General features: G+C 43.0%; 1 protein-coding gene and 1 pseudogene across 1 annotated transcript; both read right to left on the bottom strand.

Annotated features, from left to right (window-relative positions):
- Window positions 1–342: 342 nt before the first annotated feature.
- On the bottom strand, window positions 343–2019 carry LOC133888136 (anthocyanidin reductase ((2S)-flavan-3-ol-forming)-like). The gene is made up of 6 exons (XM_062328277.1): window positions 1787–2019; window positions 1532–1698; window positions 1233–1433; window positions 1001–1160; window positions 706–922; window positions 343–620 (listed from the first exon to the last, which is right to left on the bottom strand). Exons 1-6 carry the CDS (start codon window positions 1908–1910, stop codon window positions 473–475), a joined length of 1017 nt encoding a protein of 338 aa, XP_062184261.1. The 5' UTR covers window positions 1911–2019; the 3' UTR covers window positions 343–472.
- A 5784-nt stretch (window positions 2020–7803) lies between these two features.
- LOC133889597 (anthocyanidin reductase ((2S)-flavan-3-ol-forming)-like) lies at window positions 7804–14167 on the bottom strand (annotated as a pseudogene).
- Window positions 14168–15805: the final 1638 nt, after the last annotated feature.

Raw genomic sequence — 15805 nt, 5'->3', positions numbered from 1 at the left:
ACCACCGAGAAAACTAGCTAAACCTCCCAGATCCACCCCTAAACCTACTCCTACCTACCCTACAAGCTACGCTCGGCGTCGATCTGCCGAAACCCCCCACCTCCGACGCCGGAGAGGCAGCCGGAGGCAAGAGATCCGGATCTCAGAAACGCCCGCTTTTCGCTTTCTGAACTGTAGCGTGATATTACAGCGGTAGGTGGGCGACTCGGCATGTTGAGTTAAGAAAAACCAGTGATTGAGGTGCTCATGACATGAGACGGACGTGTTGGATTAGAGCCACAAGAAAAACCTGTGATTGGACGTGTTGGATGAGACGCAATTATTTTGCCTTTTGCCGTGATAGAAGTCATAGAACCACATTTAAACAAACTGACGGAATCGATACATTTCAGCGTAACAGTAGCGTTACTTATTTTGCAAGTACGTGGATGAGTGTTCTGAATTGCGATAAGCCAGACAAAGCAGAGGAGCATCAGCTGGGCAGAATCCCCAGGGTCTTGCCGTACTCGACCATGTCATCGTATATGTGATCCAGCGTCCTGTACTTGAACTCGAACCCTTCCCTGGTCAGCTTCGCGGACGGCAGGAGCGCTATCGGCTCCTCAAGGAGATCGCCGGAGCTGCAACGTGCAATCACACGATCACACTTGTGAATCATGATCAACGCAATGAAAGTGCCAGAATTCAGCAGCCGACGATTCTCACATATTTGTGTTCACGTTGTACTGCGGGTACTTCTTTGCCAGGAAACGGGCCATCTCGACGATGGTCGTGTCGAGGCTGCAGCAGATGTACCTCCCCGCGGCCGCTTCCTCCTCGGCGACGAAAATCTCTGCGCGGCAGACGTCCTCGACGTGCACCAGCGGAACTGAGCCGGAGGCCCTCTCGATGCCTTTGAGCACACGGAGCTCTGCCTCGTCGCCTGAAAATTAATGTGTCATCTACCGAACCTTCGGAGAAAAGATCGATCACGAGAAGTTGGCCCTTCGATTGGTCTCACCGGATAGCAAGGAGAGGATGGCGGGGACGGTCGTGTAGACCTGTCTGTCCGGCGCCTCGCCTACGGTGACGGAGGGGCACAGGGTGACCAGGCTGATGTCGTGCTCCTGCGCGAACTTGGACGCCGCCTTCTCCAGGAGCACCTTCGAGACCGGGTACGCCTGCCGCCGAGCACATCATCAGCAAATGGACCAAACGACATTCCAATTCAGAAGAGCAAAGGGTGCGCGTACCCAAAGACCAGTCCTTTTGGCTGTGAGGTACTCGACGTCGGACCAGGACTCCTCGTCCAGCACATGGCCGTAGCCTTGCAGCGGCCTGCTGGAGATGGCGGCCGTCGACGAGGTCAGGATCACACGCTTCACCGTCCCGGCTTTCACGCACGACCTCAGGACGTTGAGCGTGCCTTTGACGCCAGGCTCGATCAGCTCTTTCTGCCATCACCAAATTGATCGAGCAATTGAAAACAACATTAGTTACGCTATCGTCACAAAAGAACTGATCGAGCTGACGAGCGGCGACGTTTGTGCACCTCAGGATTCTTCGCCGTGTAGTTCACCGGAGCGGCCAGGAGGAAGGCGTAGTCGCAGCCTGCAATGGCTTCGTCGAAGCTGCCTTCATTGTCCAAGTCGGCGCGGAAGACCTCCAAGTGGCCAAGTTCCTTCAAGCCCTCGAGGTGGGAGTTCTTCTCCTTGTCATCTACGTAAAAATTACACAAAGCATGCTCCCAAATTCCGCTGCTCAACTAAAAAGAAACCGCAGAAACACAGAGTGGAATGAATCAAACCGGGGTTCCTGACCGTCGTCTTCACGGCGTACCCCTTTTCCAGCAGCATCTTGATGAGCGCCGAGGCGATGTACCCGTTCCCTCCGGTGACGCACGCCGTCTTCTTCATGTCAGCTGTTGCCATCTTGACAAAGAGAAGGAACGAGGACTGGCTCACTCGATGGAGAGGATTCCAACACTGAGCGTGGAAGTGTGGCTACTCAGCTGGTTGCCACACTAACTGGGGAACGTGCGTTATATACACAGACAAGATGGCTGGCTTGCATGTGAATCACAAGTTGAACAGTTAACGACAGCGTACTGGCTTGCAGGTACGAGAACAACGCTATTTCGTGAAAAGGTTGCAGGTTTGTTAATAGATTTGAAAGATGCAGAATGATCTGTGGAAAGCGATGTTCCAACATCCGACAAATGGTTGATCCGAGCTTGGTTATGGACAGGCACAGATGAGGCTAGTGGTTCAAGCGCAAGATTGTATGGGATCGGGTCTGCCGGCCCAAAGAGCTCGGTGGCCTCGATGGGCTAAACTTGGAAAATTTTGGCCGCACGATCAGACATTGATGGCTATGGTTCAGTTGGATGACGCAGGATAAACCACGTGTCAAGCTGAAAATGCCATGGGACAACACTAGTTGACAACTCTTCCACGCCCTCATAGTGGTGACAGTAGGCGATGGGTGCACCGTAGATTTCTGGTGCAGTAGCTAGCTATAAGGCTCAGCACCACGTAACATCGACCCTCAACTTTTCAACGCCCTCCAGCCACTGCGACAAACAGTGCGGGCCCAGTGCGGGCCGCACTCACTAACAACGCTTGAATAAACAATGTGAGAAATGCCATAACCCCAGACCTACTTCCCGATTACGTCAACATTTGGAAGGCTTACAGAGAGTAGTGTTAACATATACAAGGGACGCCATCATTTGGAAAGGAACACCCGCATGTGAATATTTGTCCCGCTCTGTATACACTGCGCAATTCACATGAAGCACCAAAGTAGATCTTCAGCTGCTTGTCTGAGACCCCTGGGCACCACCCCAGATCAAATTCTTCACCTGGCTACTAGTGCAAAAGCGAGTGTACACAGCGGATTACCTGTAGCACCGTAGATAGCTAAACTCGTATTTCTACCCCCTGTGTCACCAGAACTTGGAGACAATAGACCACTTGTTCATGGAGTGCTCCTACTCCTCACAAGTGTGGAGCATGGTGGCTTCATGGTCCCACCTCATGGAGCTAAATGCCCAGTTTCATGTCTCTCTCAGCACGATGGCATGGTTGTGTTGCTTTAGCATTGTAACAACATCGATGGAAACTCTAGAGCGTCATTCTTCTCACGGTGTGGCACCTATATAAGGAACGCAACCGCCATATTTTTTATGGGCAGCATGCCTCCTGCCAAGCCCTCCTCGTCATCATTAAGGAGGAATTCCGTGTTTGGGTGATAATAGCGGCAAAGGCCTTCTAAGAGATAGGGTTACCGTCTTGATATGTGCATGTACAATGTAAACACACCATGCTTAGATAGTAAGCCTTTTATCTGGTGTTTTTGTTTTGGTCATTTTGTACCACTTTGTTTCAACTAATAAATGAAAAAGCAGCTCTCGTATTTTCCGTAAAAAAAAGACAAATGGTTGATCCGTCGTTTCATGTCCGCTGCATGCACGAGGTCGACAGCCGCGTGGGCATTGTGTGGCGAGGAATGGCTGGGGCCTCTTGGAGCTGAACTTGCTCACGAACTCGGTCACGCGAAACACGAATGACTCTCCGTTTTTTTACTCGTCGTTTAGTAAGTCAGACACCGTTTTTAATAAATATGTTTAATTATTAGTTTTTATAATTACAACTTAAAAAGTTGATTAATATTTGATAACATAAAAGTAGTTTTCATAACAAATACACTAGTATTATTTTTATATATCAAATTATAATAGTTTTGTATATACTAATTGTTAAAGTTTTTAAAAATTAACTGTATGTATTTTAGAACAACATTTATTTTAAAACAGAGGTAATAATATATATGAACCATTGATGTATGTTTGACCATGATTACTAGTGCTTGATCTATATTGTGTCGGATTATCCAAAAGTTTATTTGGCACTTGTATTGCTCGTATAAGAAGACGAATATCAGGTTGGTTACTATGTGTCCACACATGCATGCACTTCTAGCTTCCATCCATCTCGGCGTTGGTAATTGTTTAACAAAAGTGTAAAAATAGTTGATTACATCTTGTAATACTGAGGAATACATAATTTTAACATTCTGTATTTATACTTATCTATAACACTTTAGACTCCCATGTACAAACAGTGTTACTTTTTACGAAGACTAAAAGAGACAATGCATACCTTGCGATAGAACTGACATATTTCTTTCCGCGGCTGCCACCAAGATCATCATATGCAATGAGGAATCTATCTCTTTCTGGCATTCGGCTTGGGCCAACGGCCTGTGGCTAATGGACTTTGCTCCACTCCTTTTCAATGCGAGTAGGGATAGACGGAAAAGTTTAGGAGAGGCCCTACACAACAACTCCTGGATTGCAGATATCAATCTCTCTCAAATCACATCACGTCTTCATGTTAGCCAAGCGATTTGTTTGTGACTGGCCTCTCTTGAGGTCACCTTACAGCCCAACATAGCGGATGCCATCGTATGGAGGATGAACGCTAACATGGAATACTCCACTTCTTCGACCTACAAGATGCATCTCTGGGGATACATCGACACAGACTACATCACCATCTTCTGGAAAGCGTGAACGCCGTCAAAGTGCAAGTTTTCGCTTGGTTCGCTATCCAGAACAGGCAATGGACCGTGCATCACCTAGCAAAGAGGGGGTGTCCTTCCAACTCCATCTGCACCTTGTACCGATAAGATCTAGAAACGTCACACCATCAACTGTCGTTTCACCAGGCGTATCTGGGGACGTGTTGCAACATGGCTTGCCCAACTGGCCATCGACCCCTCTAGCTAGTTGCCATCAGATTCAGTGCATGATTGGTGGTCAGCTATGGCAACCGCGCGCTTCATTCCCAAAAAAGTTTAAAGGTCTATCCTCTTATGGTTTCCTGGGAGATCTCAATAAAATCGCCACATCTTTGATTACCGAGAGCAGTCGTCGGCTTAGATATTCCATTATATTAAGGAGGAAGCCTTCTTCTTAGCTTTTGCATGAGCATGCCATATAGGGTGTCTTATATATCGAGAGTAGGCCTTCTGGCAGTTTTTGGGCATTCGTCTGGTCCCTGGTTTCTTTCTTTTAGTCCGAATTATATGTAAAAATATTTTGTTAGCTTATCAGATTTTTTTATTAATACAATAGGTAATTCTCCTATCCGTTTCTTAGAAAAAAAAAGACAATATGTGAAATGATAACTTGGTGTGCACCAATAAAATTTGTCGACAACCACGTGGGCATTATTTGGCTAGGAATGGCTGGGACTCATGAGCTGGCCTCGCTTCACTTTTCACTGGCTCGAGAATTGTCAGCCAGACGTACGCCATACCCAACAAAAATATCTTACCTTTTTCTTGTCGCGAGGCCCGACAAAAAATATTGGCACGAGCACTCACCTGAATCTGATTGGGATAGGATCGAAATTTCTGGATCTCACATGTCGAAGGCAGTGACATTGCGGTATTGGGGGACAAAAAAGGGTTTGGATTGAAGGTGGAGGCCGGACCACAACGTGCAACACGCGCATCGATAAGCGCATGCTCTGCGTGACCTGACCTTCCTTCCGGCATGTGGTGTTCGTTGTGGTCTGTACGCGAGACGCACGTATAGGATGTCCACATGGTTTTACTTACCCTTTTTTAAACTGTAACCGTTTCCAACGGTTATAAAAAAAAATACACGGTTATCGTGATAATTACTTAAATTTTGGCTGAAATTTATATAAAATTTATTTGCTAAAATATAGAATTTAGAAAAAAAAAACAGATTCTTCGTTCGATAAGCGGTCGAATCAAACCAGTTACCGATCGATTTTTTAGATTTATTGAGCAGTTTTATCGAATTCTCTATATTATCGGTAACCACTCGGTTTTCTCGATTTATAGAGCGGTTTTCACGATTTTTAGTGAAGTTAAAAAACCTAAAAATTGATTTAATCTTATAAAATCAATAACTAATTCATCTGAGCTTCAAATCAAATGAAACAAATTTTGGTAGTTTCCTGGTAACATGATCTACATGATAAAAATATTTATACTCATAAAAGTTAAAAAATTTCTGTGAGAAAATGTATTTGTTAAACAAAGTTAAATGCATAGTTTACTCTTTGCTAATTCAAAAATCATGAAACTAATTTTTTTAGTCTTCTTACACGATCCCATGTCTTTTAAAAATACATGAACTCATGAATTAGTTATTGTAACATACATGATTATGTAAATGTGTTGCGACTAGATTAATTCATAACTGACCCATCACACATCCAAAATTAGTGAAACTACTTTTATTAGTTTATTTATAGTATGATTTATGTAGGAAAAATAATGGTAGATATGAAAAAGTTAATTACGGTGTTGTTTCTTAACATATTCACTTTATGCTTGTGAACTTTGTAAAAATCATGGAGAAATTAATAAAATACTAAATGAAGTGAAGTCAATTTTAAAGATCCTCTTAAGATACGTCCTACACGAGAAAAATATGTGTTTGCCTGTTAAACTTTTTCTTAACATGAGTTAATAACTGAGCCGCACGTTTCAACTTTTTTCAATTTTTTCAAACTTCCTCCCTATAGAATATGATGAAAACAACATTATTTTTAAACAAATTTCACATAATGTCTTAAAATTGTCTCTAGTTTTTTAGGATTTTTTTGATTTTTTGATTTTTTTTTTATTTTTTTTGAATTCAAATTCGGTTACCGTTCAGTTTCTGAAACCGGACCGGAGCGGTAAGCACGTTAACCATGTTTTTGGACCGGTTACCGTAGATAAATTGAACCCTGGGTGCCGAAGCATCCGAGGAGCACGAAAATTTAACAAAGATTCTATTTTTATCATTTCATGTGATTCTATTTCACAAATTCAATTTTAATTTGTGAATGTTTGAATTCAAATTGAATTAGAAAGATAATATCATATGAAATGATAAAAATACATATAAGTGGAATATTGTAAAAGAGCTCACTTTTTCACTATGTAACTTAGTGATTTTTTAGATTTTTGAGACTTTTCTAGCCTTAAAAATTGCTAAAAGTTCTAAAAATAGCTCTCTTTGTAGTTTTTATTTTATTTTGAAACCTACACGGGGTATTGAATTATAGGCCCTACGGAAAAAGTTTAGTGAATTTTTTAGCACGGCAACCTTACCGCCCAAATAGAGAAAGATGAAAGAAGAAAAATTAAAAAAATGGTGGCTACTGTTTATCTGAGCCTAACTGTAGGTGTTAAGGGCCTTTACCGGTCTGTAAGAGGGTGTTAGGCACCTTATCATCATATGAGAAGGTGGTAGATGTCTAATTCTATAAATTTTTTTATCTAAAGTATATTTATTTAATTATTTATGTTAAAAAATATATAAAAACTTGAGATTTACTACCACATGCACATGTAACTAGGAACCGGTGAAATCTGAACCACCCGTCCACAAACTTTAACAATTTTGCTCGGTTACACAACCACTCCACTCTCACAAATCAAAGTGCCCACGTTAATTTGTGGTATCACAGATTCACAGGATATTGTCCCTACCCCTCGTTCTCTATGGACTTTATGGTAACGAGGGATGCCTTTCTTTTATTTTTTTTTTGGAAAAAATAGGCCAGTATCACCAAAAAAATACCCATTTTTTAAAAAAAAACACACACTATTTTTCATTTTCGAAATTACTCCACCAAAAGGTTGCTCCATTTAGAAAATTACCAAGCGCCCCTAGTTTACAGCCTTTTCTATTATAGCCAATGGATTTTTACCACAAATAAAATTGTATTTCCAAATCTAGTTGCACAATAGTGCGGGCAATTTGACTAGTGAACTACTTGTTGAGCGCTTGAGCCAACAATCCGAGAATTACGGAAAGAAATACATATGGAAACAAAAGGTACATTCAGACCCCACGCAATTTATCCACTCTCTTCAGCTGACAAACGCAGAACCACATTTTATTCAAGCTGACTGAATCACTACAGCTCAGTTTACTAGTAGCATAGACTTATTTTGCAAGAACATGCATGGTTTGGTGTTCTGAGTCTGATCACCAAGGGAAATCAGACGAGCATCACGTGATCAGTTGGGCAGAATACCCATAGCCTTGCCGTACTCGACGACGTCGTCGTATATCTCGTCCAGGGTCTTGTACTTGAACTCGAACCCTTCCCCGATCAGCTTTGCGGACGACAGCCACACTCTCGGCTTTTCAAGCAGCTCGCCGGAGCTGCAAAATGCGAGCACACGATCACTCACCACTCGGCAGTGCAAAGCAAGTGTCAGAATTCAGAGCTCAAAAGCCGATTCTTGTCTGCCAGGAAACGTGCGAGCTCGACGGTGGTCGTGTTGAGGCTGCAGCAGATGTACCTCCCCCCTGAGGCTGCCTCGTCCTCGGCGACGAACAGCTCAGCTCGGCAGACGTCGTCGACATGAACCAACGGCACCGTGCCGGACGCCATCTCCATGCCTCTCAGCACGCCGAATTCCGCCTCGTCGCCTGAAACCACGCAAAACTGAGGAGTCGTGTGTGACACGCGCGGGAAACTGACAAGTTCTTTGCTGCTTTGGGTCTCACCAGATAGAAGGGAGAGGCACTTCGGTACGCTGGTGCAAGCGTTCGGGGCCGGCGCCGCACCCACGGTGACAACGGGGCAGACGGTGACGAGGCTGGTGCCGTTCTCCTGCGCGAACCTGCACGCTTCCTTCTCCAGCACCCCTACGATGCAAAGCATCAGCAGCAGAGATGGCTCTGCAAGGCTAGAGCTGAAGTGATGAACATGGACATGCGTGTATCATGTATCGCACCCAGATCGGTGTCTTGTTGGCTATGAGGTACTCGACGTCGGACCAGGAGTCCTCGTCCAGTACATGGCCGTCGCCTTGCGGCTGCCTTCTGGAGACTGAGGCCGCCGACGAGGTCAGGATCACGCGCTTCACCGTCCTCGCTTTCGCGCACGCCCTCATCACGTTGAGGTTTCCTCGGACAGCTGGCTCGATCAGTTGTTGCTACAATGCATCACCGGGTTGATTTGAGCAACTCAACGCTCGGTGAATATATAGCGTCAACTGGATGTAGAGCAGACAAATGTACATAAGAACAGTGATGACCGCGCACCTCGGGATTCTCTGACATGAGGTTCACCGGAGCGGCGACGAGGAAGGCGTAGTCGCAGCCAGCGTCGGCTTCGTCAAAGCTGCCTTCTTCGTCCAAGTCGGCGCGGAGGACCTCGAGGGGACCGAGGACCTGCAACTCCTTGAGGTGGGAGTTCTTCGCCGTGTCATCTGGGGTTGCAGAATCAAAACGACCAAGAACTTTTTCAGAGCCAGAACCAATCACCCTCAATTTCTTAATTAGCATGGCTCGTCTGGGGATCATAACGACTTGCGACAATTCAGCTCGATCGGTTGGTAGTTTAGGTCTTTAGAATTCGTTCGTTTCATTTCGATGTAGCAGAGCATAGTAGTCAGGTTCTCATCTTTACTCTCTCTAAACTTATCAAAATAAAAGGGCGGATGCTATATTTTTATACTCCTGTTTTTTCTTCTTTTTTTTACAACGTTCTCGGTCATCCTATGGCTCGCCCCAGCCTCCCTCCCTCGTCCACCCATCTCCGGCAGTACTCCCGCTGCCAGATACGCCCGCGGCGCAAATCTGGCTCCACAGAAGGGTTAGAGCATATCTCTTATAACCTGGGAAATTGAATCCTCAAAGTAGTATGGCCCAGCCAAACATCGTGCCAAAACTGAGTCAGTCTTCCATTTCCAACATTATGAAGGGCACCCCATTTGAACAGAAGCTTAATTTTGTGTAAACCTTTCCAAGTGGTCTCTATCAGCAGAAGATTTGAAAAAGTCCCCCTCCGGCATGTACTTGGCTCTAAGGAGTCTACACCAGTCCTCTTCCCTATTGTTATACATTTTCCAGATCCATTTGGCAAGCAAACAAGCATTGAAAATTTTTGTGTCGATAATACCAAGACCTCCTTGATCTTTAGATCGACATACTGCAGACCACTTAACCATGTGGTATTTAAAATTTCCAGAGGCCCCTCTCCAGAAGAACTGGGATCTTATACCATCCATACTTTTGTGAATGCTAGAAGGAAGCATATAAAAACCCATAGTATAAGTAGGCAGAGAACTTAACGAGGAGTTGGTAAGGATCAGTCTTCCACCGGAAGAAAGATACTTACCTTTCCAAGGATTAAGTCTATTTCTAAGTTTACTCACCACTCCTTCAAACATCCTCCCCCAAGGCATGATTATCAATAGGAATGCCCAAATATTTCATTGGCAAACAACCCAGCTTGCAATTAAGCATATTAGCGATCCTGTGCTGTCTCTCATCCTCCAACCCAGACACAAATGCTTCACTCTTATGATAGTTAAATTTCAGACCTGATAACCATTCGAAGTAGTACAGAATAAATTTGAGGTGAAGGATAGAGCTGTCATCCCCCTCACACATAAGAACAGTGTCGTCTGCATATTGAATGTGGGTGATACCCCCAGGCATCAGGTGAGGCAAAATACCTTTAATAAGGCCCTTAGATTTAGCTTTCTCCAATAAACCAGCTAGAGAGTTAGCCACCAAGTTAAAAGTGAGAGGAGAAAGAGGGTCCCCTGCCTTAGACCTTTAAAAGTCTTAAAATAAGCACTTCTCTAGCCATTTATATTGATACAGACTTTCCCCCCTTGGATAGTCTGCATAGTCCAATTAATCCAGTCCTGTGGGAAGCCTTTCGCCACCAAGACCTCATGGACAAAAACCCATCTGGCTTTATCATAAGCTTTCTCAAAATCTAATTTCAAAATTACCCTTCTCTTTTTGATTTTTTAAGCTCATGAACAGCCTCATAGAGAATAACCACTCCTTCAAGGATGTTCCTTTCTTTAATAAAAGCAGTTTGACTCCTACTGATGGTTTTCTGGATGATCAAGTTGAGTCTGTTGGTCAGGAGCTTAGAGAAAATCTTAAAGTCTACATTCAGGAGACAAATAGGCCTGAAATGCTTAATGCTATTAGCCTCCTTAAGTTTTGGAACTAAAGTAATGACACCAAAATTCAGCCTTTGAAGGTCCAGCTTGTGATTCTGAAAATCGATCACCATTTTCATCAGGTCAGACTTAATCGTCTCCCAAATCGATCACCATTGTTGCTACAATGCATCACCGGGTTGATTTGAGCAACTCAACACTCGGTGAATATATAGCGTCAACTGGCCGTAGAGTAGACAAATGTACATAAGAACAGTGATGACCGCGCACCTCGGGATTCTCTGACATGAGGTTCACCGGAGCGGCGACGAGGAAGGCGTAGTCGCAGCCAGCGTCGGCTTCGTCAAAGCTACCTTCTTCGTCCAAGTCGGCGCGGAGGACCTCAAGGGGACCGAGGACCTGCAACTCCTTGAGATGGGAGTTCTTCGCCGTGTCATCTGGGATTGCAGAATCAAAACGACCAGGCACTTTTTCAGAGCCAAAACCAATCACCCTCAATTTCTTAATTAGCATGGCTCGTCTGGGGATCATAACGACTTGCGACAATTCAGCTCGATCGGTTGATAGTTTAGGTCTTTAGAATTCATTCGTTTCATTTCGATGTAGCAGAGCATAGCAGTCAGGTTCTCATCTTTACTCTCTGTGAACTTATCAAAATAAAAGGGCGGATGCTATATTTTTATACTCCTGTTTTTCTTCTTTTTTTTACAACGTTCTCGGTCATCCTATCGCTCGCCCTAGCCTCCCTCCCTCGTCCACCCATCTCCGGCTTTGCTCCCGCTGCCAGATACGCTCGTGGCGCAAATCTGGCTCCACCGGTCAATCTCCGCTCACCCGCGCCTTAGCACTGCTCTTTTGGTTGTCCTCCACCACTCGGCAACAAATCCACATCGAAAAGCTACCACCGCCAAACCTGGAGCCCTAACCACAACGAACGTCACGTGTTCATACATGTTTACACAGTCACCTGATTACACTCCTAAATTTCAGATATTAAAAAGTTAGTAAGTGTGAAATAAAAGCCTTCAGATTCTTATGCTACTGTCCGTTTTACAACGCCAAAGATTTTCCTTGCTCAGAGAAAAAGATCAACCAAAAAAACAAAGAAAAAATCATTGAGCTGAAAAGAGGGATCGAAGAAAACCCGGGTTCCTGACCGTCGGCTGCGTACCCCTTCTCTAGCAGCATCTTGATGAGCGCGGAGGAGATGTACCCATTCGCTCCGGTCACGCACGCCGTCTTCTTCTCACCCCTCGCCGGTCCACTAATCCTGTTTGGCGGGTGTCCGCACGCACCCAAGTAACGGACGATGGGCTGTCAGGCCGCGAGGACACCCGGGCAAAGGCAGGGAGGGGGGAGGCCCAGATGGGGAGCGGCCCATGGACTCGGCCGGGCCTCGCGCTGATTGGGCCGCACGCAGTTGAATTTTTTGTGTTGATACTTTTGTGCTGATATTTTTTGTAAAAAAAGTTTATACTGAAAATTTTGTTCAAAAAAGTTTGTGTTGGAATTTTCGTGCAAAATTTTGAGCTAAACTTTTCTCATTAACTTTTTTCTCAAAAATTTTGAGCTAAACTTTTCTCGATAACTTTTTCTCATGTAAACTTTTTCTCAAAACTTTTGAGCCAAATTTTTCTCGGTAATTTTTTTCTCAAAACATTTGAGGCAATTTTTCCTCTAAAACTTTTTCTCAATAATTTTTACTTAAATCCTTTTCTCATTAACTTTTCTCTCAAAATTTGTTTTCCAACAAAGGAAAGTTGTGGGGATTTTTTTTTTTTTTTGCATTTTCGAAAGTTGCTTGTTCCTCTGCTCACACGCGTGCGTGGAATAGTTCTGCCCTCACCGGCCACCACCTCTCCTCCGAGAGGAATAAGGTGGATTCACTCGCTCGCTCACAACAAATTGGAACCGTGAGAACAAGTTGATAGCCAGTGGTAGGAACATTTGTTCGCTTCCTACCCAAGAGCGTTATAGCCTTAGGTTCGACCCTCGTGTCTCATGGGGGCATGCTGCCAAAATAAAACCATTGTCTCTCATCACACGTAAAGCCATAATAAGAATGTAACTTGCTCGTTGCTTGCAGAGTTTTGGATAATTATGTCGATCACACTATGGACGTGATTGACTAAACTGTATGTAGTGTGTAGGTTTAAGTGTGTGCATATGTTTGAGTGCGTGCATGCGCGTGTTAGGGCCGTGTATGCATATATGTTTAGATGCTATAGCTATATCCAATTGAGAGACGTCAAAAGAAAGAAAAAAAATGAATTAGAACCACGAGAGTGTATGGTGATTGATTAATTGTGAGTTTGTGACTGTTCAAAATTTTTCTTTCTTTCTTTTAACGTCTCACAATTAAATCCCAATATATACGCACACACAATCCTAACACACCCATGCGCACACACATACATGACGAGAGTGGTATGGTGATTGACTAATTGTGAGTTTGTGACTGTTCAAAGCCTATATTATATATAGATTAGTGGACAAGATACAATAGGTTAGGTGTCAGAATCATTCATTTATGTGGAGATTTATGTTAAAGTAGTAGGTGAAAAAAATATATAATAGATGAGTAAAAAAAAAGAAGATAAATATCTTGTGAGGGTGAGAGAGATGGAGATAAGCCGTACGTGGCCTTGGATCGGTTGGTTGGCTGGTGTCGGAGGAATGGCTACATCATGGGTCTGGCTCCACATCACCCTGCTGTTATTGACATGCTAGCTCCCGGAACATGCTCCCAGAATAGTCAACCAGATCTATGAAGAAGTCACTAATAGTCGAATACTTTGCAAGTCACGGCTCACATATAGCATAGTGTTTGATTTTTCTTTCCTCACAAATAAAGCATGGTCATTAATGACAATTAACTAGTAATGAGTATTTTTTTTATAATACTAGTGGTCGCAAAAGGTATTCTTTCTTAATTTAAAGACGTGCGTACCTTCTGTGGGTTCTGAAATCACAAAAATGTATAATTTAGTGAGAATGATTTTATCAATCATAATGCTTATAGTGTTTGATTTGTGAACCTCGGCCCGGTATGGGTTGGTTTGGCCAGCGGGATATAATTTTGTAATTTTAAATGAAGAGCTTTTTTTTACCGTACTTGGGAGGTAGCAAATTTCAGTGTCTCCAAATGTATAATTTGATGGTACCTCCCAATGAGCATAAAAAGTCTCTTGATGGAAAGATCAAATCCCATATTCTCTATAGAAATTAAAAATGGTCACGAGACAATTGCAAGATTCAAAAATAGAACAGTCAATAAAAAAGTGCAGAACGATAATTGGATAAGATCGGTAAGATCACTACAAAGTGCACAGCAACTCAGGGACTTTGTTGTCCTCAGGAATAAGATCCAAACCGTAACAATTCATATAAATCAGGAAGATTTAATTGTGTGGAGATAGACTACTTATGGTGAATACATAGCAAAATCAGCATACTGGGTGCAGTTCACAGGTGGCATAACGAAATTCAATGCAAAAAAGTTTATGGAAAGCTAAGGTCGAGCCAAAAGCAATAATTTTTGCTTGATCCTACTACACGGCAAGGTCTTAACAGTATAAAATTTGGTGATTCGAGGATGACCTCATAACCCCATATGCCCTTTGTGTAAGCGTGAATCAGAGACATCTGAACACTTGCTTAAAGATTATGAGTTCACGCAAGAGGATTAGAGAAAAATTGAACTATAGAACAATTAGAGCACTCAACCAGCCACCATGCTACAGGGTACCATGACGAAATGGTGGCAAACACGCCTTCAAAATGCTCCCAAATCAGAGAGGAGGGAGGTAGCAGGAGGCATAGTATATATGTGGTGGAATATATGGAAAGAAATGGACATGAGAATTTTTCAGTGGTACAGTACCCGCGGGAGTACTGTATCACTTGAAATCGGTCTGTAGCGTGCCCATCCGGTGCTATAGTGTTGTACAGTACCTCTACAGTATTGCGGAGGAGTATGGACTGCATTTTTGACGGGCACTGCAGCAGTACGAAAAACACTGTAGCAGCGGGGGGGGGGACTGTAACAGTACTGTTTACAGAGGCTGACAGTGAAACCGGAGTGAGAAAAAGAATGAAAAAATAAGGGATATTGTAAAAGTATTTTTAGGATGAAAATTTGAGGTAGCTGCTGTAGATGAATAAGGTACGCTACAAAAGAGAGATTTTTGTGGCAAAAAAAAATCATAACAAAAGAAATCATCACACAAAAGGCAATTTTCCATCACAAAATACTGATTGTAACGACAGTCCCATTCGCTGCTAGTAGTCACTTATACTCGAGTAACAACCCATACATAACACGGTGACTAGTTAATTGTTTATACGTTGTAATAAAAATATAAGTATTGGATATAGTAACGTCAAACATAAAACTTAAGATATAAAGATATGTAGATGTTATGGGAGCACTGTCGAACAAATATGTCAGAGAGAGCTATCGTAGTTTGATTTCAGATAAATAAAAAAAATAAGGAGATTATCCGCTAATTTTTCTTCTAATTTCTTTATTTATTTATATTAGTAAAACGGGTTTTATATTCTAGCCGGCAACGAGGCAGTGAGACTGGAGCATTAGTATGGATGAAAAAAAGTAAGTAAATTATTTGAATTTTAAGAGTTTTATTATATGGGAGGAGAAAAGTGAAAGATATGATATGCAAATCAATTCGTGTTTATATAGTAGAGACTAACATTATTTCCTCGCAAATGAGCATGTCATCAGTGACCAAGTTAAATAGAACTATTAATCAGTGTTATGTGATGATATTTGTGGTCGCAAAAGATATTAATTACTTTATTAATTTAAATACATGCATATGTTCTTAGG

This window comes from Phragmites australis, chromosome 13, assembly GCF_958298935.1.
Source record: "Phragmites australis chromosome 13, lpPhrAust1.1, whole genome shotgun sequence".
Lineage (NCBI taxonomy): Eukaryota > Viridiplantae > Streptophyta > Magnoliopsida > Poales > Poaceae > Phragmites > Phragmites australis.
The sequence above is the reverse complement of the archived record's forward strand: the minus strand, read 5'-3'. Positions and strand labels throughout refer to the sequence as shown.

Coding starts and splice junctions, on each gene's coding strand:
- LOC133888136 (XM_062328277.1), bottom strand. CDS start 1,910: ATGGCAACAGCTGACATGAAGAAGACGGCGTGCGTCACCGGAGGGAAC. Junction 1,699..1,786: donor GACGACGGTCAGGAACCCCG/GTTTGATTCATT, acceptor ATTTTTACGTAG/ATGACAAGGAGAAGAACTCC. Junction 1,161..1,232: donor CCAAAAGGACTGGTCTTTGG/GTACGCGCACCC, acceptor GCTCGGCGGCAG/GCGTACCCGGTCTCGAAGGT.